The sequence below is a fragment of the Lepidochelys kempii genome, chromosome 1, assembly GCF_965140265.1.
Source record: "Lepidochelys kempii isolate rLepKem1 chromosome 1, rLepKem1.hap2, whole genome shotgun sequence".
In the NCBI taxonomy this organism is placed as follows: domain Eukaryota; kingdom Metazoa; phylum Chordata; order Testudines; family Cheloniidae; genus Lepidochelys; species Lepidochelys kempii.
In genome coordinates, this window is record NC_133256.1 from 241,424,955 (window position 1) to 241,446,298 (window position 21,344).

At 46.0% G+C, this 21,344-nt stretch overlaps 1 protein-coding gene across 12 annotated transcripts in view; it reads left to right on the forward strand.

Annotated features, from left to right (window-relative positions):
* RAD52 (RAD52 homolog, DNA repair protein) overlaps positions 1-21,344 on the forward strand; it is a 48,188-nt gene that overhangs the window by 15,922 nt on the left and 10,922 nt on the right. For 6 of the 12 annotated variants that reach the window (XM_073320672.1, XM_073320630.1, XM_073320688.1 and 3 more), the window contains exons 2-11: positions 442-530; positions 4,047-4,148; positions 4,625-4,718; positions 14,455-14,522; positions 14,797-14,915; positions 15,021-15,096; positions 17,810-18,006; positions 18,904-19,037; positions 20,077-20,154; positions 20,823-21,062. In XM_073320672.1, the coding sequence (XP_073176773.1) occupies positions 444-530; positions 4,047-4,148; positions 4,625-4,718; positions 14,455-14,522; positions 14,797-14,915; positions 15,021-15,096; positions 17,810-18,006; positions 18,904-19,037; positions 20,077-20,154; positions 20,823-21,062 (1,195 nt within the window). In that variant the 5' untranslated portion in view covers positions 442-443. Of the gene's footprint in view, positions 1-441; positions 531-3,294; positions 4,149-4,624; positions 4,719-14,454; positions 14,523-14,796; positions 14,916-15,020; positions 15,097-17,809; positions 18,007-18,903; positions 19,038-20,076; positions 20,155-20,822; positions 21,063-21,344 lie in introns of those variants that run through there. The other 6 variants (XM_073320718.1, XM_073320727.1, XM_073320737.1 and 3 more) reach the window with 4 other exon arrangements.

The following is a 21,344-nucleotide window of genomic DNA, read 5'->3' on the forward strand; positions in this document are numbered from 1 at the left end:
AATGGGGGAGATAAAACAGGTTGAGGGTATGGATGGGGGAAAAAGTAGCAAAGGCCCATCTCTACCAGAAGTTAACAAAGTTATAACACTGTAGATTATGTTTAAGAAAAGTGGTTATGTTGCTGGGATCTGTTAGATTTGCTTTTGGGAAGCAAAAAATGAATTAATCACAAAATGAATTTCTGTTGTAACTGCGGTTGCTCATTAGAATTCAAAGTAAAATATTGATATAATATCTCATGCATCCTGTATGAAGGGATTTTTTACTGCATGCTTATAGTGGGATGGACTACGTACTAAGTCTCTTCTAGACTACAATCCTAAAAGTCTTCAGTGAGACTATTGTATCTGTTGCTTTCTATTCAGGTGTTTTTTGGGTTTTGTTTTTGCCAATGACGATGATTCAGTGTTTTTGATTTGTTTTCTTTCCTTTGTCTTTAGGAATGTCTGAAAGTCAGGGGACAAACAATGGAAGCCACACCAGCAAGATTGGTTCCAACAGTGGCAGCTCTGCTGTGTGCTTTGGGCAGGTCAGTCTCTCTTCATCTAGAACAGAGCTGGAAGTCTTCCTCTTGCACTTCAGGAAATATCACAAATCACTTAATTGTTTTTAATGCATAACATACCTGTCATCCTCACCATGATAATCTTCATCCTCATTACATTTTCCCCTGCTAGTGGCAGAGCTGTCTCTCCAACACTACTAGCTTTTATCTGAATTACTTGGAGAAAGGGCCTTGAATTATTTTTTAAAGGACAGGACGAATGTTTTTCTTTCTCTGATGAACTGGACTGTGTCGTGGAGTAGGTATACCCCATTATGGGGCACTGGGTTGTGGGGAGATCAAAGCAGAGATTTTAGCAGCCCAAGTAGCTTGGCCTCCCATGTCACCACAGCTGCTCTGGCCCCTAGGATAATGTAGCCCAATGGCCAGAGTCCCCAAGGCTGTCCTTTTGTTCAGGGCTGCTCGACCTCATGGCCCGAGTCTTTCTAGCAGCCCTGTAGCTCAGAGCAACATGGCCCAATGGCTAAGGTCAGTGGGGCAGGCATTCTGCTGCACGGTTCGCCCCTCTGGGCATCAGCTGCCCCACTGGTAGGGCAGCCAGCGTAGGGGGACCCAGGCCCACCCTGCTCCACTGGGTCCCAACCCAGGACTAGGAAACAGTGCTTCCACAATCAGTCTTGGTCACCCAGTACCTTAGTCCTGATCCCTGGGTTGCTTCCTACGCTTCCTTCCAAGTCTGGTAGTCTTGTGGCCTCTGTTGTCTCTCCTCTGTCGGCAGCGGTGGTCAGCTGGGGGTCTGCTGGAGCCTTAACCCAACTGGCTTCCAGATCTTGGTTGTGTGGCTGTAATATTTGTTTCATTGGTCACTGAAAAGTGGCTGCGGCTCCATGCTGCCCAAACGGCATCATGATAAATTGGTATAAGCCAAACAGGGTAGGGAAGGCAGCCTTCTCACAGGAGGCCAGTGTCAGGGGTATTCGCCAGTACCCCTTAGTTAGATGTGATGTTGAGATGAACTAAGCACTACCCAGCCACACGAGGAGCTCATCTACCTGAAGCTTTGGGTAGGTGTCAGTCCAGGAAATAGCATTAACTTTCCTGAAATCGATACAAAATCTGATGGCACTAACAAGCTTTGGGACCAGTACTATCGGGTTCCGCCACTCTCTCTGAGATTCCTCTACTACCCTTAGGGACAGCTTAGTTTGCAGTTCTTTTTGGATGGCTCTTGCCATCCTCTTAAGGAGTGGTCGGTGGTTATTTCGTGCCTTCTGACCTAGGATGGTGATAATATGGCGACTCCTCAGACTAGTCTGTCCCGGGAAGGTCACTCAGTCACCTTGTGTCAGGGTTTGTCATAGTTGCTGGTGGCCTGGGTTGGCAGCAGAGGTTCTTACATTGGCCTTTTGTGGTCCCCACTTGGCTGGATGACCCCAGTTTCCTGGGCTCCCTGCTCTACAGGCTTGCTGCTCTGACCCTCAGCGGTCACGAAGTCTTCCAATAAGAAGACAAGTTCAGCAAGGGTTGCCGGACAGTGCCATTGCACCCATTCCTTCCCCCAGCGGGTAGGATCTGGGTAAACTGCTCCAGTGCCACCATCTCCACCACTTGGATTCTGGTCCATTTCTCTGATTCCAGTTACCACCAGCGGTAGTCCCAGAGTTGCTGGGCTGCGGCCTGGCCCTGGGCAGGGACTATTTGCAGTAGAGTCGTTGGCAGTACATCTCAGGACTGACACCAGCCTGGTCCAGGGTGGCTGCCTTCACTTTGTTGTATCGCAGTGCCTGATGGGGGTATAAGTTCTGGTAGGCGATTTGGGGTGGGCCAGTTAAGTACAGTGCCAGGAGGGTAGCCCACTGTACTGGTGGCCACTGTGGCTGGCGACCTGTTTGAATGTCACAAAGGTCTCAGGGTCGTCACTGGGCCCCATCTTAGTCACACGCACTGTGTGCAGCATGGCCCAGTGGTCAGAGTCAATGCAGCCCGCCCTTCAGTGCGGCCCAGTGGCCAGAGTCCACAAGGCTGTCCTATTGTTCAGGGCAGTTTGGCCTATTAGCCTGGGTCTATCTAGCAGGCCTGTAGCTCAGGGCAGTATGGCCCAATGGCTACAGTCAGCAGTGCAGTTCGTCCCAGCGGGGCAGCTGGGGTAGGGGAACCCAGGCCCATCCATCGCAACTGGTCCCTTTTATACTACTCCCTTTTATACTCTGGTTCATCTGAAGCATGCCCAGTAGGGGCATGGAGGTGTGGCTTCCTCAGCCCACAGCGTGTGGTTAACCCTTTCTGAACCAATGCAGGGTAGGTACACCCCATCACAGACTGAATTTATCTTAATAGTGGATGACATGCCCCAGACTTGCTTATAAAAACATGCATTCTCCTCTATTGGTGGAGAGAAGGTGGCTGTTTTCATTCAGCCATTGGAAGAAACCAATAGACAGAGTTTGTCTTTGGCCTTGCATGGTGAATTCTCCTATGCATGTCATTATTTCTTCAGTTAGCTAATGAATATGATGTCTGTATATATATGTACACAATGCTCTCTTTCCCTTTTGCCTGACGTTGTATATTTCTGTGTAACTGCCAGAAAAAGAAATGGACAGTTATTCCTAAAAAAAGTTAAATGGAACAATACATTGAAATCTAAATGTTAAAACCTCATGATTGTATATTAGAATTTTTTTGTTTAAATTTCATGCTGTTTGCTTGAATTATATTACCTGGCAGGATGGGGATTAGCACAGCTCTGAGGGTCCCTTAAAATTCCACTCTGAGTTCTGTTTTGCAGATGAATAGAGCAGCAAGATTGAGGATTAGTCAAGATTCCCTTTGGAGAAGACCAGCTCCCTTCCTTAGTTAGGTGGAAGTGTGGTGCTGTTGAGTAGAGAGAGACATCTACGCTACTCTTCAGACTGGAGCTGGAATTTTCCTCACACACACCTGCAGAACAGGAACACTCACTCCACATTCCTGAACACATACTTAATGCTATCTGTATCTTTTGCAGAGTGTGTATAGATGATAACTAACATTTCTTCCAGTGCAATAAGTAGTGACACCTAGTTGATCTTCTGACTAATATGAGTGGTGCTGATAGAGATTCCCGCTATGCTTCATGCCCCTGCAGCCTGGACTGGACTTTGCACATGTTACAACTGCTGTAGGATTTCATAGGGATGGGAGCAAGGGTACTCTTTCAAACTGGTGTGCTTGGCTGAGTTCTATCACTTTGTAATTGGGATGTTTGCTGCTTGGGAGAATTGGAAAACAGTTGTATAGAATTTAACACAGATCATTGATCCATCTATTCTAGTTCCTTGTAAGAGCAAGCAGTATCACCCCAGCATAATACACCTACCCCATGGAGCAAGGTAAATTCCTTCCTGAGCCCTTTGACTATCCTTTACATCCTGAAGCATGAGAGTTGAATACTCATCTTTTCCTGGAAGACTGCAATAAAGAAAAATAGGATGAGACAGGTGCAGGGGAGCTAATAGAGTGAAGAAACTAAAGCTGTCTGACTCTATGTTTCTATTAAAGTACCAGTATACGGCAGCTGAATACCTGGCCATCCAGAATGCCCTGCGTCAGAGGCTGGGTCCGGAGTACATCAGCAGCCGGCAGGCTGGTGGAGGACAGAAGGTACAAACAAGTGTGTATGCAGAAACTTTGTGGGTAGGCAGTGGAAGACAGAGAATTCTTCACTATAAGAAACTGTCCCTAGCTCAGCCACTGATTTCTTGACACCTTTGGCAAGTCACTTAACTTCCTCCTTCAGTTTCTTCATCTTTTAAATGGAAATAATATTTACCTACTTCATAGGATGTTGGGCAGTAATAATTAATTGTTCAGTACTTTGAACATGTAAATCACTATATAAATGCTATGTATTGTGAGTAAATTATTTGGGTTTTTTTTCCCCTTTCTCTTGTGTTCGCTAAATCTACCTCTCTCAGTTGTGCCATCTTCTTCTGGAGATTGGGCTTGGCAGGGAAAAGTTCTTTTTTTCATTGTTTGCACACAGGCAGTCAAATGTTTCTTGAAATGAACAGTGTTTCTTAGTGCAGTACAGCTATGACTGTAAAGGACCTTTTAAAATTCACTCTTCCTCTTTTCAGGTTTGTTATATTGAGGGTCACAGGGTCATCAGTCTGGCCAATGAGATGTTTGGCTACAATGGCTGGGCTCATTCGGTCACTCAGCAGAATGTTGGTGAGTATCTTTTTCCAGGCTTTGAGAATTTATGTTCCTGTTGCTTCATACTGAGGGTCTGTAAAGTGGCAGAATGTGGTCCCTGTTTGAGAAACCATCTTTCCTGTAAACTGTTCAGCTGAAACAACAGGAAACATGCCTTTAAAATGACAGACCCTGTAAAAGATGCAGATGAAATTTTGGAGCCTACAGGCTCCTTGACAGTTAGGAGAAAGCAAAATGGAATAATGGTGAAACACCTGTGTTTCAGTATCTGTCCTGCATGTAAAGAAAACTCTGTTTATGTTCAGTAGCTCAGCTTTATGTAATGGCACTTCTGAGTTACTGAAAATGAGTTTATTCAGCTAAGTGGGGATGACTGAGCCAAACCATTCCATCTGGACTCTTCCACCTGCTTAATGCTAGCAGCTCTAGTTTTTCCTATGTGTGTGCAGAATTAATTTTGTTATGTGCACCAGTATGGAGGTGATGTGTGACACACAACAAAATCCATGTGGCGGGGCCAAGGGGTTCGGAGTGGAGGGGGGCAGCGGCTCAGGGCTGGGGCAGAAGGTTGGAGTGCGGGGGCGTGAGAACTGGGAGTGCAGGCTCTGGGGTGGGGCCAAGGATGAGGGGCTTGGGGCGGTGGGGGATGAGGGCTCCGGCTGTGGGTGTGGGTTCTGGGCTGCCCTGGGGCTACAGCACGGAGAGAGGACTCTCCCCAGCTCTCTCTCTCTCTCTCTCCCCGCAGCAGCACCTGGGATGGAAGGGAGAGGCACCTCTCCCCACTGCAGCAGCTCTGGGCTGGGGGAGAGGCATCTTTCCCTGCCGCAGCCCTGAGCACTTGCGCGGCGCTTAATAGGCGGCTGCTCAGCTTAGGGGGAACTTAGGCCCTGAGCCAACTGTCATGGCCACACGCAACTGCTACCTGCAACAAACATCTCAACTTATGCATCCCCCACTTCACCTATGGAACTTCCTGCAAAATACCTCCTTGTGACCAGCATCCAGGTCCTGAGACACTCTTTGGGTAGTTGCTCATGTGTGTCCCCATATTTGGGATACCTGTACCCAGGTGCACAAACTCAGAAAATTTTGGCTAATAGTGCCTATTTGAGCCATGCACACACTCCTTGATGCTGTGCATTGAGCAGATGACAGAAAGAAGACCAATCCTAACTGCCCTGAGTTCTTCCTGAACACTGCAGGAGCAGCAAGTTGAAACACTGTGGTATCCCCAATGCTTTCTTCAGTCTATTCTCCTTTGAGCTTGTTAGGGTAGCCTTAGCTTTCAGTTAAGTTTGCACTCTTAATTGTTAGGAGGAACTATTGCAGGTTTGTTTGGGGTCAGACTCCATTGGCCCTGACCCCTTTCTTAAGGTCTGTTACATGGTTCAGGCCTAGTGGTCTCTCTTCATTTACCATTCATGTTGTGGCTGTTGCCAGTAAAAAGACTAGTTGTAGTCTCTCTGCATTGTGCGGTGTGACAATGGTGACCATGAGCATTGCTTTTAAATGCCTCAATAAAGGACAAAATCCATATTGATGCTTGGTCTGCATCATTTTCACCCCTCACACTAGAAAGAAGAAGGAGAGCCACCTCAAAGTTCATCTGTTGGAGAAGACACTTGAGGTTCATACAACAGAGTGCAGTACTGAAAAATCAGCACATTCACTTTGAAAGTCTAAGTCTGGTGCAGGGATTACAGTGAGAAGCTCCTAACCTGCACCAACATTTCAGCCTGGTGATTGGAAGGTTGGTGCTCGCTTCCTCAGTAATGAATTCTGATAAGAAAGAGAGTTTTGACTTGGTGTTGCAAAGATCTGAGAAGCACATTGTTAGAAAAGTGTTGGTCTAGAGGATCTTCAACATTTAAGGGACTGGCATCCTGCTGGCGCTAGATGTTTCTCATGACATTGAAATAGAGTGGGATCCTTTCATGTCACTCCATACTTTGATACACAGTGTCAGTTGTTGATACTGAACCATAACAGACCCCAAGGGAAAGAATAGTTACTCAACAGTCCCTACAGTAACTGTGGTTTTTCGAGACGTGCTGGCCACATAGATTCCACCCTTGGCACATGAGATTGGATTATTTTGTGCCAGTGGTGTCCATTGAGGCCATATTTACATTTTAGGGGCCCTCATTGCTCCCACCAAAGGGCAAAAAGGGTGGAGTGAGCCCAACTGCCCTTCAGTTTCTTCTTCAGTACAGAATCCTATAGGTGTGAGAATGAAGTAGCAGGGAGGCAGTGTGGGTTGTGTAATCTGCATGGACAACACATCTTGAAAAACCACTGTTACTGTAGCTCAAGGAACCATGTGTTGTTTGTCAATTGTCTGCATGGATTCCACTCAGAGTGACTAACAAGAATGTTTCTGTTTCCTTGGAGGCGGTATTAGGAGTCCTACATGAATAGTCACTCCAGGATAGTCCTACAAAGACTGGCATCTGACCTGCCAGTCTGTACTAGGGAATAGTGACTAATATGTGGATCGAGCTCCATCTAGCTGCATTACATGTTTCAGATATGGGAGCCTTCCTCAAACAGGCAACAAAGTCCAAGTGGAATGAGCTCTAATATGACTGAGTGGATCTTTCCTACCCTTACTCATAACAGGTTCTTAAGTACTCGGAAATCCATTCAGATAATGTCTGTATGAATAAAGATTGCCACTTAACCCTGTCAGAAAATGCCAAAAATACCCTGGGTGTGTTCCTGAATGATCTTGTTCTGCCTAGGTAGAATGACAGTGCTCTTTACACTGGGTGTGTGAATATTCTCCTCACTCAGGATAGAGTGACGTTTAGGAAGGAAAACCAAGAAATGAATGGACTGGTTTATGTGGAACTCCGAGGGGACTTCGGATGAGGTCTAAGAGTAACTGGTACACTATACGCAGGGGGCCCTGAATCTCTCCTATCTGATGTAATGGCCACAAGAAACGCACTACTCATTGACATGTGGTAAAGAGAGCAGGTTGCTGAGGACTCAAAAGGGGAATCGTGTATGTTGCTAGTACTATATTAAGGTCTCGGGAACAAGGGAGCTTCCCAACTGGGTGAAAAACATGCATGAGTCACTACAGGACTGGAAACTACAGTGTGGCCCTGGATAGAATGGTGATGTTGAGATAGTCATAAAAATGGTAGAAATGCAGGGTTGGAAGGGATGTCAAGAAGTCTTCTAGTCCATCTCCCCACTCTGAGGCAGGATCAAATATACCTAGACCATCCCTGACAGGCTTTTGCCTGTTCTTAAAATCTTCTAATCTCAGGGATTCCACAACCACCCTGGGTAAACTATCCTTATAGTTAGAAAGTTTTTTCCTAATATCTAACCTAAATCTCCTTTGCTGCTAGCTAAGCCAATTATTTCTTGTCCTACCCTTGGTGACTATGAACAACAATCACCATCCTCTTTGTAACACACTTATGTATTTAAAGACTGTTTCCACTCAGTCTTCTCTTCTCTTGGCTAAACAAGCCTGCTCCTTTCAACTTGTCTTTTCAACCTGGTCTCTAAACCAGTGGTTTTCAAACAGTGGGTTGTGGTGGCTGTAGTCAGCACTGCCGACCGGGCTGCTAGAATTGCCATCAAAAGTGCTGCCCAGCTAAGACAGGCTAGTCCCTACCTCAGTGGTGGGCCACCAGACTGTTTGTTTACATTTGTACGGCCGCCCACAGCTCCCAGTGGCCGCAGTTCGCCGTTCCTGGCCAGTGGAAGCTGTGGGAAGCAGCGCAGGTCTGGCCACTGCTTCCCGCCTGCCTCTGCACCCCGGCTGCACCGCTGAGTGGGAGCTGCCAGATGTAAGCCCGTGCCTCAACTCCACACCCCAATCCCCTGCCCTAACGCTGAGCCCCCCCCCAAACCTGCACCGCCAGCCCAGAGCCTGCACCCCCTGTCCCAGCCCTGGGCCCCCCCCGAACCTGGAGTCCTCTCCTGTACCCCAAACCCCTCATTCCCAGCCCAGAGCCCTGACACCCTCTCGCACCCCAACCACCTTCCCAGAGCCCCCTCACACACCCTAAATCCTTCATTCCTGGCCCCACCCTATGCCCCAGCCCTGAGCCCCTCCCAAACCCCTCATCCCCCAGCTCCGTTGGGTTGTGGACATCAACAATTTTCTTCAACTGGGTCTCCAGAAAAAAAGTTTGAAAACCACTGCTCTAAACCTTTTATCAGGTTTGTTGCTCTCCTCTGGACTCTCTCCAATCTGTCCGCAACTTTTTTTGAAAGCGTGAAACCCAAAAGTGTGGCCACAGTTCTCCAGCTGTGGCCTCACCAATGTCAGGTAGAGCGGAACAATTACCTCTTGTATTTTACCTACAACATTTCTGTTAATACATCCTACAATAACATTTGCCTTTTTCCACAACAGCATCATGTTTGAGTCAGATTCAATTTGTGATCCATTATAGCCCCCAGATCCTTTTCTGCAATACTACTGCCTAACCACTTATTCCCCCGTTTGTAGTTGTGCATTTGCTTTTTTTCCTTTCTAAGTGCAGAGCTCTGCACTTATCTTTATTGAATTTCCTCTTGTTGATTTCAGACCAATTCTCCAATTTGTCAAGGTCTTTTTGAATTCTGATCCTGTCCTTCAATGTGCTCGCAACCCCTTTGTGACGGGGTGCGACTCACCACTGCGGCGCCTCCTGCTGGCTGTCCAGGGAATTAGCGCTGTGCCCTCTTCTGGTGATGTCTCGCCTGCTGTCACCTCTGTTCCTGGACCCACATTGCTCCCAGGACTGTGGTGTCCTCTTCAATGACATTGCCCTCTGGTTGTGCCACACTCTGTCTCCCCCCTCCCCCTTCCGGGGGGACCTGCAGTCTACTGTCCTGCTGGTGGCAAATTGGGGTCCATGGTCCAGCTGCTTCTTTCTGTGGCAAACTGCAGTTCATGGTCTAACTGCAGTCCACTGTCTAGCCCCTTCCTTCAGTGGCTCCAGCACTCTCCTTGCCCTTGTGTCAGGACCTCAGTCTGCAGATCCTGCAGCCTGCCAGGAGCTGTCTTTAGTTTCCTGGGTCTCTGCCTGCAGCACTGCTCTGCCCAGGGTGCTTGCTGCCCTCCGCCTGCAAGGCAGCCAGTCCTCCACCCTTCTCAAGCTCCAGGGAGTGACTGAAACTGCTCTGTTCTGCTGCCCTTCTTATATGGGCCAGCCTGGCCCTGATTAGCTGCTCCCATAAGCCCTTCTGTGATCAGCTGCCTCCCTAGGGCTGCTTTTAACCCCTTTTCTGCCAGTGTGGGGCAGATGCCCCATCAGACCCTCCCAGCTTGGTGTCATTTGCAAATTTTATAAATATATTCTCTACTCTATCATCCAAGTAATTAATTATAATATTGAATAGTACCTGACATAAGACCTATTCAGGATCCCTCTTGATGAATCCTCCCGTTTTGACAGCAAACCCTTGATAACTATTCTTTTAATACGTTTTTTCACCTGGTTGTGCACTCATGTTCTCTAGACCATATTTCCCCAGTTTTGTTAGAAGAATGTCATGTGTGACTGTGTCAAAAGTCTTATTAAAGTCCAGATATATCCTATTTACTGCTTTCTACCTATCCACTATGGTGGTTACCCTTTCAAAGAAGGAAAATTACATTGATTTGGAATGATTTGTTCATGACAAGTCCATGTTGACTATTACTTAGTATTCTCTAGGTCAGTGGTATTCAATTACATTGTCGGGGGTGGGCAGCCAAAGCAATGTCCAAACCTTCCCAGGCCAAAGGGCTCCTCGGGTGTTTACTCTCCAGTGAAATCATGTTAATTCTTTTCATAGCTGGCAGGGATTGGCAATGTGTGGCAGCCATGCCAAAGACCGCATGTTGGCTGAATGGCACACAGACTGCTAGTGCAATCAGGGACATGTTCTGAGATGCACTGCTGTTTATTTTCCTTCTGTTTCGGTCATGCCTTGTATAGGTAAAGTCTATTTATTCGAATTTCAGTTAACTGAAAATCCTGATTATCTGAATGAACAATGTCTGCCGTGCTCATTTGGGGAATCAGGATTTTCAGTCCCAAGGGTGGAGAAAGGGAGTGGGTGTAGCTGCAGGAGACAGGGGCCTTCTTAGTATTGCTTGAGTGGGGGGAATAGGGAGAAAGAGGAGGGCAGTGGAGGAGACCTGGGAGAGCAGGGAGTGACTCCCCCAGACCACAAGAGCCCAGCCCATCCTGTCCCTGCACTGCCTGGCCTGTGCTAAAGCCATCATGATCATGCACCCAGGGTGCTGCCTTCATTTCCTCAGGACACTTGGTGTCATGGAAACACATACATCAACCCCAGTGTCTAAGAGATGAGGAAGGAAGGTACATCAGAGAGCCTGGCCTCACATCCCTTCAAGCAGAATGTGCAATACTTGGTATGGTGGTTTGTTGCAAACAGATCTACTTTTGGGAATCCCAGTTTGCAAAAGATGCTCTGTAGGACTGAGTCTGAGAGAGGCCACTCATTATTGTTGAAAGAGTTCCTGCTTAGCTGGTCTGCCAGTGTGTTTTGAAAGCCAGAAAGGTGCAGAGCTACTGGTGTGACCTGTTTCAGAGTAACAGCCGTGTTAGTCTGTATTCGCAAAAAGAAAAGGAGTACTTGTGGCACCTTAGAGACTAACCAATTTATTAGAGCATAAGCTTTCGTGAGCTACAGCTCACTGTGACCTGGTGTATAATGCACCACTCTCATAAACTTATGGCTTCCTTGACAGAGTGGAGATGGTCTTGCTCTCCCTTGCCTGATACAGTGCATTGCTTTGCTATAATGTCAGCACTTTAATTATTGATTCCTGAAAAAGAGGCAGGAAATCCTTGCATGCCAGGCAGATTGCTGTGGGCTCTAGGATGTTATGTGGAAGCAGGCTTCCTGAGGGATCATAGTCCCTGAATTTGCATGTGATCCAGATGAGCCCCCATTCAAGAACAAAAGCATCTTTCACTGGAATCTTTGTAGATAGATGTATGGAGAAGGTTACTCCATTGCATACCTGAAGATGATCTTTCCTCCATTTTAACAAAGAGAGGACTTCGCGGGAGAGTAATCATCATGTCCATGCAATGTCTGTTGGGTAGATGTATTCATTTGAATCACTCTTACATGGAGTGAAGGTGGAGTTTGTCATGTCATGTGACATAAGTGAGCTCATGTGACCTAGAAGCCTGAGATGTGTCCTCATTGCTGGTGTTGGATGAATTTGACACTGATTGACAAAGATTTGTTAACTTTTGGAATCTGTCCTGAAGACGATAGACTCCAGATCACTGAGAGCCTAACTGCTCCTGTGAACTCTATGCTTTGTGTCCGAATAGATTTCTCTCTCTTGACTTTGAGACCTAGCAAAGCTAAGAACTTTTGGATTGCTTAAACGGAGCTGATTGCCTGTTGTCAGGTATTTCTTAATTTAGCCAATCAGTGAGATAAGGCTATACCAGGATTTCTTGTCTCCTTAGTTTAAGTGCACAACTAATAGACAATTTGGTGAAAACCTTCTGTGCCATAGAAAGACTCAAGCACGTGACTTTTTACTGGTCTTTTTAGCGGGGCCCTTACCCTTCTTTTTACCCTGGTCCTTCCCGCCAGCTGGTGGGGCTTCCCCAGAGTCGGAAGGAGCGACAGATGTGGCAGCAGCGAAGGTCACCCCAGTGTCCACTGCTGCCAGTGCCCCAGCGGGGGCGGTAGCAGGTGGTTCGGCTGCAGTGGCAGAGGTAGAGGCTCAGGGAGGCCGACAGGGTGGCAGGCGGGGGAGGGGCGGCGGGGTCTGCTGGAGGGGCCCTACCCGCCTTGTTCCCCGCCATAATGAGCAAGGGGGGAGGGGGAAAAACCAGAGAGAGGAGGGGAAAGGGGAAGCAGGTCGACCACTCCTCCCCGCTAGGCTGCAGGCAGGGGAGGAGGGTGTCAAAAGGAGCAGGCTGGATGGGGGAGCAATCAGGGGCTCCGGGTCAGTAGCGGGATGTTCCTAACAGGAATTTGAGGTATTTCCTGTGAGCTGAATGTATTGAGATATGGAAAATAGGTATCTTGCAAATCAAGAGCCGTGAACCAATTTATAGCAACTAATGAACATAACTAACACTAAACTAAATTTCAGAGTAGCAGCCGTGTTAGTCTGTATTCGCAAAAAGAAAAGGAGTACTTGTGGCACCTTAGAAACTAACAAATTTATTTGACCATAAGCTTTCGTGAGCTACAGCTCACTTCATTGGATGCATTCAGTGGAAAACTAAATTGTAATAATCTAAGGTGAATCAAACAGTATGCAGGTGAAGTGGACACTGCCAAATGTCCCATCTTGCAGCCACAGCCATTAAGATGGAATAGAGACTGTAGGGCCTGTTTTTCCCATTTATGCCCTTGGGTGAGCAGAGGGATCACAGGCATCAGGTATGCGTGCAGCCCCAATGACACTGCTGGCTGAAATAATTTAATCTCATGTGCGTGGGACACACATGCACCAAGAGTGGCATCAGTGTGAACAATCACTCAACCTCTCTGCTATTGGATATTTAAGGATTGCGCTCTGAGTATCTTGTTGCCCAGAGTAGTCTGGCCCATCCTTTTCTAGAGGTGATCAGGTTCCTTCTGGTAGGAAGGAACCAAGTGGTGATTAGAGACACAGTCCCTTTCATACACTTGGGCTCAAGCAGTCAGTGAGTGAGCATTTGCTCATCTCCAACAGAAACTGCTACCCAGAAACTTCCAAGCTCATGTATAGCTTAAGAATCTGGGTGTGTACCATCATTCTTCTCAAACTACAGTTACTGATAGTTAATGTCTCTAGTCCCATTTTACAGATGGAGAGGTTGAGGCACAAAAGCTTAAGTCACTTGCCTGCTGTCACACTGAAAACACACCAGAAAGGATAGAGAGTCAGAACTCCTGGTTTAACCTGTTGTGGGTTGTAATATAAATGGTGGGTCAGGCAAGGCGGCTGATCTGAAAGACTCAAAGACACTGGAAGTTTATCCTAATACAGGAGATGGATTAGTTCAGCTGGGACTGTTATCATTACTGCATGCTTAATTCATTCCTACAAGATAAGCCATTGCATATACAAGTCACCAGTTATACATTTAACAAATGATTTGTTTGTGTAACTCCTGTAATAGTGCACTCAGATTATCAAATCAGGACATGCTTTTATTAAGGTCAGTCTGTTAAAACTGTCCTTTTTTTCTGGGAGGGAAAAGTTTAATTTGTAAATCTATACTCCGTATGAAAGACCGGCACACCAAAATGAAGCTTCAAAAACATGGATCTGGAGCCCCTTTTCTTAAAGAGAGATGCTGTGGAGTGACCAGCCGATCAGAATAGAGAAACTTGGTATTTCTCCAGTGGTATTGATTTTTCTAGTTGCCTGAGAAGGGTTTTAAAACTTTTCCCCCCAACCTCACACCAGGTACTTTTGCAAAGAAGTTCTAGGTGGTTCACACGGAGGGCATATCCATACTATGGGCACCATAGCAGCACAGGTGTGGCACTGCAGCTATGCCTCTATAGGGCCGTCGCACAGATGCTTCCTACATCATTTGAAGGGGTTTTTGAAGAATTCTTCTGTCGACATAGCCATGTGTACCCAGGGGGTGTAACTGTGGTGCACAGGGCACGGTAGGTAGGTTGATCTAAATTTTATGTGTAGACCAGGGCTTAGTTTTTAAGCTTCCTAGGAAGATGAGCATGAGACAGAAATTTCACCCTGTGATATTCTGTTTGGGTCTCCATTATAACTCCATCTCCTTCCTGCTCTTCCCAGATTTTGTTGATCTCAACAATGGCAAATTCTATGTGGGAGTTTGTGCATTTGTGAAAGTCCAACTCAAGGTAAATGGATATATTTTTGTTTGCTCCATCTGTTGATGAACTGCTCGTTGCTTAAGAACCATGAATGACACTACTACTGTGTGTGTGGAGCGGACTGCAACACACCATGTTACTGTGTCCAACCAGACAGTTTTGTGGGCCCCTGGAAAGCTGATCTTACTACAGAATAAATACCAATCCACTCAATACACACAATCCACATAAGAGAGATGTAGTCTTATAATCAGGTGCATGAAGGCAAAAGTCCCTGCATTTTTTTTAACTCACTCCACAGGATGGATCGTACCATGAAGATGTGGGTTACGGAGTGAGTGAGGGCCTGAAGTCTAAGGCATTGTCCCTAGAAAAGGCAAGGAAAGAAGCAGTGACGGATGGACTGAAGAGGGCACTCAAGTAAGTGGAGAACCAGTATGTTGCCCTTCTACTTGCACATTTCCACAAGTGGTGTGAGAATAAAACGTTAAATTCTCAGTCATGGCAAGCTCTCTTGTCCCTCAGGTGCTTTGGAAATGCTCTTGGGAACTGCATTCTGGACAAAGACTACCTGCGATCAGTGAATAAACTTCCTCGTCAGGTGCGATATGGGGGGCTTTGGAGAAGGAGAAAGCAGAGTAATTTAGTTTGCCAGGAACACTTAGTAGGTCATTGGTTCCATCCCCCTGTATCGAGAGGGATGGAAACCATAATATTTAAACCATACTTGCTAGCCGTGTGGGTGAATGTGTCTAGCCATGAATGTGTTCAGTGACAATGATTCCACAGCCTCCGCTGGCTGCTAGTCAGGTTGTCTGAACTGTTCTTTGTAAAAGATTTTCCCAGTAGTTCATCAAAATAACGCCATTCTGAAGCTTAAGCCCATTGCTGTTTCTCTCTCTCTCTCTCCAGTCTTGTTTACTCTGTTCTAGTCAGGTTGTCATACTATTCCCCTCACAATAGTACCTGAGCACCAGACCATTCTGTATCATTACCAGTAGTGGGTCCAGCAACGCCCTTGTTGATAATAGTTTAAATACTACTGTAGACAGGGATGAACTATTTCCAGTCCCATATCAAACCAAATTACTCAAACCACTGTACTGTGTGCTACGTACAGCAGAGCTTCTTTTACACTAGAAATTTTTCGTATGGTATCCCACAGCTACTGCCCTCAGTCCACCTTCACATTTGTAGGCAACAGTGGGAACTCTAGTCTAAACAAAGCTTACATAGCTGTCGAAAGCTTCAGCTCTCCCCAACGGCTTGTAAAATACCAGTGCAGAAATCTTCAGCATACAGAGAACTGAAACTTTAGGGACTAAGAAAAATAAACAATGTTACACTGCACTGGTCTCCTGGACTGATTATATTATTCATTTTTATATTTACTATAATAAAACCACTCCAGTTTTTGATATACTTGAAGCTACCATAGAATTTCTAGTCTAATGAGAAGGGTTTGCCACGGACTTTAGTTCCAGTTTACTAGAGAGTCTTATATACAGAAGTAGAGCCCTGGGCATGTTTACCTTAGGGAAGGATCCAGGAGGAGTAGTCATTGGTACCTGCTGGAGGGTGCCATATTGGAATCAGGTGGGTGGGCTAGGAGGTGCTGTTTTATAATCTCACTCAGTACCACATGGTGGCTGAAACACAGTATTGCAGCTTTCTGAGGAGTTAATATGGAAACTGCAAACTCCCAAATTTGTGTGGGCAGGAGGGATCTCTGCTTTCTTTTGATTGTCTTAAGGTTGGCTGGTTTTGATAGGCCAGAGACAGCTACAGTAACATCTTTGTAATGTTTAAAACCAAAAATACATGATGGAAGAGTTGGAGGGGGAAGTGATTGGTTGAAACCAATGGGCCATGGCCCTACAAATTTGACCTCCAGTCCTTAAGCAAAGTATTTGAGGCTAGAGTTCTACTAAACTTTGTGCTTCATTACGAGAGGAGGCCCTTGCGCTCCTTACATGAACTCCCCTTTAACTATTGTCTTTCGTCTTTCTCCCAGATTCTGGTCATGCCCAGATCTCAATCAATCTTTTCTCAGATTGATATTTTCCAGACCTCTTATAGTTTGTTGCTGTCTTCAGAGTACTCTCTGGTTTGTCTCTTGGGTGGTACCCAAAGCTAGACTTAAGCTTTTTAACTTAACCAAGGCTAAACACTGAAGAATAATATCTTACTTTTTTACATGGAATATGGCATTTCCCTTTTTAGTGGCACATCCACTGTAACCCTTAATGCCTTCTCAGCATCCCCACCCATCTGTTATTTCTTCACTACTATTATTATGTAAGAATTTCTAGGGTATCCATCACCATAGGTGGATCAGTTAACTTTCTGTAATGAATATTAATTATTAGAATGAGATTCACATGTGAAATCTGTTTATTGCTGGAACAGTTTTCATTAGAATAAGTCATTTTGTGGCTTTTCTGTTAAAGAAGGCTATTTGCCATGGTTAATAGTGGTTCAGAGATAAGTATGGTAATTGCTCAAAGCTAGTGTCAGTAGCACATTGCCATCTTCTCTTAGATTTCTGCACTTAGAAGTTCAGGCTGTGTGGTACAGTGTCTCTTGCTGTTGCTCTGTCTAGCCTCCCTCCCCAAATGTCTGCTCAGTTAAAGGGTGGGGATGTATGTTTCTACTCCTGGGTTGGAGGGTGAAGACCATTCTCTGGCCAGATCTAATACATGCCTGTACACACTTATGTAAAGTGAACATTATTGTAATAGTGTTTACTACCTTACCTGCCTCCATACCGTGGGGGTTGTCCAGATTCAACTACTTTTATATTTTAAAATTCTGTTGTGTTTGTATGGAGGCAGTGCTAGCTAACAAACACTGCTGACACGGCTAGTGATGGTGCTCCGCAAACAGCCACATTAACTCCCTTCAGAATACAGAACCCAAACAGTGCTTGGAAAATGGGAAAGGACAAAACCTCCCCCGAACCTAGGTTAAGAGCAGCTAGGGAGGGAGAGACAAACCATGAAATAAGAAAAGGAGTATTTGTGGCACCTTAAAGACTAACAAATTTATTTGAGCATAAGCTTTCGTGAGCTACGGCTCACTTCATTGAATGCATCCGATGAAGGGAGCTGTAGCTCACGAAAGCTTATGCTCAAATAAATTTGTTAGTCTGTATCCGCAAAAAGAAAAGGAGTACTTGTGGCACCTTAGAGACTAACATGGCTGCTACTCTGAAACCATGAAATGTTGTTATAAGATGCTTTGAGTCTCTGTAACTTTTGAGTTGATGGGGGACGGGGAATTGGTCAATGGATTATGATTCATTCTTATACTAGCTGCCTCCTGAGTTGGATTTGGCCAAAGCAAAAAGGCAAGACTTTGAGCCTGCAATAGAGAAGGCTAGATACAGTAGCTGTCTGCAGAAGCAGAGTGCATGGCAACCCCAGCACTGTGAGAGCATGTCCCCATGCAAACCTGGCCAGGAGGCGGCTTCCTTAAGCACAGCTGAGCAGGAGCAGCAAAACAGCTCCAGGTGAGTGGTAACTGGAGAATATTTTTTTAGTTTAATTATTTTTATTTATATTGTACTATAAATGAGCATCCAGCCCACGTTCTGGTCACTCCTGGGACTTAAAATGTACAAACTCCCCCAATCACTCCCAAAATTCCATATCCCTGTAGCTGCAGGAGCATGAATGAGTCATGTTCAGTGGAGCTCCCTGAGTCAGTGATCTTGCGGCCAGTTCTCTCCTTAATTTAGACAATACCAACTCTATATTTGATCCATAGCTATTATACCATACATTTCTCCAGTGACTGTCAGTAGGCTTTTAGGGGGCATCCAGTCCTGAGGGAGTGCTGCATTACAAAGTGCATAGTATGGTCTCTATGCCAGAGAGTACGAGTCCAGCAGCAGGCAGGAGGAGAACCCAGAGGTTCCAAGGGTGTTAGATTTCTACTTCTGGCTGCACATAACCAGACAAGGTGTCTAATAATCATCTACGTATGCAATATTTTCATTGGACTGAGCTCCTCAAATTGCAGTCTTCTACAAGGTGTGATAAATACTGTCTCATACTAACTTCAAATCAGTCTCTGGAGTATGGGATAGTTTTGTGTAAATGATTCAGGCAGGAGAGCTGGGTTCTAGCTAGAGACTTCCTGTATGAACTTGGACAGGGCCTAGCTGTGCCTTAAGTATTACCATTGCTTAGATGGATAAACTAAGCCTCACAAGCACCTCTGAAGTTGTAAATAGTTAATGCTTGTAAAGCGTGTTGGGATGGGGAGGGCTCTTTGTGGAAGGTGTGATAGAAGTGCTAACTACTATTGTATTTTCCCTGGCATGCTATTGCTATAAGCATCCCTCTTCCTAATGTGTAACTGCAGCTGGAGCGCCATCCAACTGTGTGTTTATTTCTTGGGACAGACATAGCATCACCTTAGTCTGTGGGAGTGATGCCACTTACCAGCGGAAGTTACGGCAGAAGCAGCTTCAGCAGCAGTTCCGGGAGCAAATGGAGAAAAAACAGCTGACAGTAGCCAATCCAGTCAGCAAACAGAGTAAGAGACACCACTGTGAATCTGCAAGTCCAACAAACTAGGCTGTGTCTACATTACAGCAGCACAGGTGTACTACTGCAGCCCCACAGCTGTAAGGTCTCCTATGAACCTGCTCTATGCCAATAGGAGAGAGATATTCCCTGGGCATAATTAAACCACCCCCAACAAGCAAAAGTAGCTATGATGCTCTCCCCCTAACATAGCACTGTCCACCCAGGCACTTCTGTTGGTGTAGCTTATATCTGGCAGGGGTGTGGTTTTTTTCAATCAGCTGCCCAATAAAGGTGCTAGTGTAGACATAACACCCCCCCACCAGTGAGTTAGGCTATGTGCAGGGTATGAGCATGATTGACAGGGTTAACCCCTCATTGGCTGCCTAATTTTACCAGCTCTTGTCTGAGTGAAGAAAGCTATAAAAAAAGGAAAGCTGAAGTTTTTAATACTTGTTCCCTATAGGGCAGGGATGTGGGCTCAAACTGGACTTGACCAAACTTGCCCCATAGCCTCTTAGAAAACATTAGGCAGTGCTGCTGTAGGAAAGACTGAGCTAACCAAACCTCTGCTCATGGTGCAAGAAATTTCAGGATGTTTCCCGTGTCCCTAGTAAGCCTTACCAAACACCATCTCCTACCTTACCTCCATACCCACATTTCCAGCAAAGGGTAAGGAGTGGCTATAGGACAGCTAGTATCTGGTATCAGGTGTTGGTGGCCTTTCTGGTCTTACTTAAGAAAAGGAGGACTTGTGGCACCTTAAAGACTAACATTTATTTGAGCATAAGCTTTCGTGAGCTACAGTTCACTTCATCAGCTGCATTCCAATGAAGTGAGCTCAGGAAAGCTTATGCTCTAATAAATTTGTTAGTCTCTAAGGTGCCCCAAGTCCTCCTTTTCTTTTTGCGGATACAGACTAACACGGCTGCTACTCTGAAACCTGATCTTACCTGACTCTCTTCCCGCCTCCCCTCACCCCCAGGGAATTAGGTGGTGTCCTTTTGCATTTCTAGCACTAATACCTTCCCTTTGTTACCTGTGCCCAGCAGCATCTCATCCCTCACTGGTGAATCACAGCACTCCAGTACAACAGGAACCAACTGCAGAAGAGGAGTTCTTTGCAGGTCAGCAAAGAATGGCAGCTAAATGCTGGCAAATTGTTAGTTCACAGGGTGGAGGCAGGAGTTAATGAAGGGATTGGGAAAGGGTGTGGGCACCATCTTTACTTCAGCAATAGGAAGTGGCAACAAGAACCCTTAGAGGGGGAAGTAGTTGCAGTTTGGAGGAAAAGACCTGGGCAGAGGTGTGAACTGATTCATGGCCACACACTTTCATCACTAGGAGGGTTTAACAGCCCCTACAATTAGAGGATCACTAGAGGGAACCTGCCTCTAGGAACCTTTTCTTGTAGCCATTAGGGTTCACACACATTCCAGTCTTGGTGCATATACATGTGAGATCAGATGCTTTTCAGTAAGAAATGTCTGTTGGGGCTGCACCTGTATTCTTTAACCTTACACCTGAAAGTATAAAGTAGAGAGAAAGCCCAGCTGCATCTCCTTCCATCTTACTGCCTGTAGCTGCAAGACAGAACCCTTGAAGTGTCTGCTTCTCTTGGGCAGTGTGATTTTTCATTTTGAGTTAGATCAACAGGCAAAAGGAAAACAGCAAGCTCCTTTCTAGTTTAACCCTTCTGGGGTCATCAAGTGAGGAAAAGGGGGGCTGGTACTAGAGCTGGGCTGACACACTGTTCTCTTCCCTCTTTGTTGTGTTTGTCTTTGCATTGTTCCAGATGACCCTGAGCTTTGGGACATCCCCCTGGAGACCACTGCTCTCACTGATACAGAGAGCCACCGAAAAGCAGTTGTAGCAGCCCAGGCTCCTGCAACACCTCTTGGACACTATCACATGACGACTCGCAGCAAGACCCCTCAAACAATGAACCATAAGAAACCACAAATGAGAGCTGCACCATGGCAGGTGTCCCCTAGGCACAGGCCTTACAGCCCCTCTTCCAACCAAGGTGCACCAGGTATGTACTGTAAAAGGAGTGTAAGTGGCGACAGTGAAGAGTAGGCAGGAGGAAGCTACAGAAGAAAGTAGAAGTGATCATGCATTGTGCTGAGTAGCAGCATGTGAAACTAGCAGGGCACCTAATGAAGTTTGAACATTTTGAGCACATTCCAGCAAAATGACTAAGTAACTGTCCTGGCATGGAACTCAGTTGTGTGGCTGTCCTTCCACACAGACTGCTTTACACTTTCAAATCCCAGCTAGCACTTCCTTTTTCACTCTTATAATTTTTAGGAGGGTG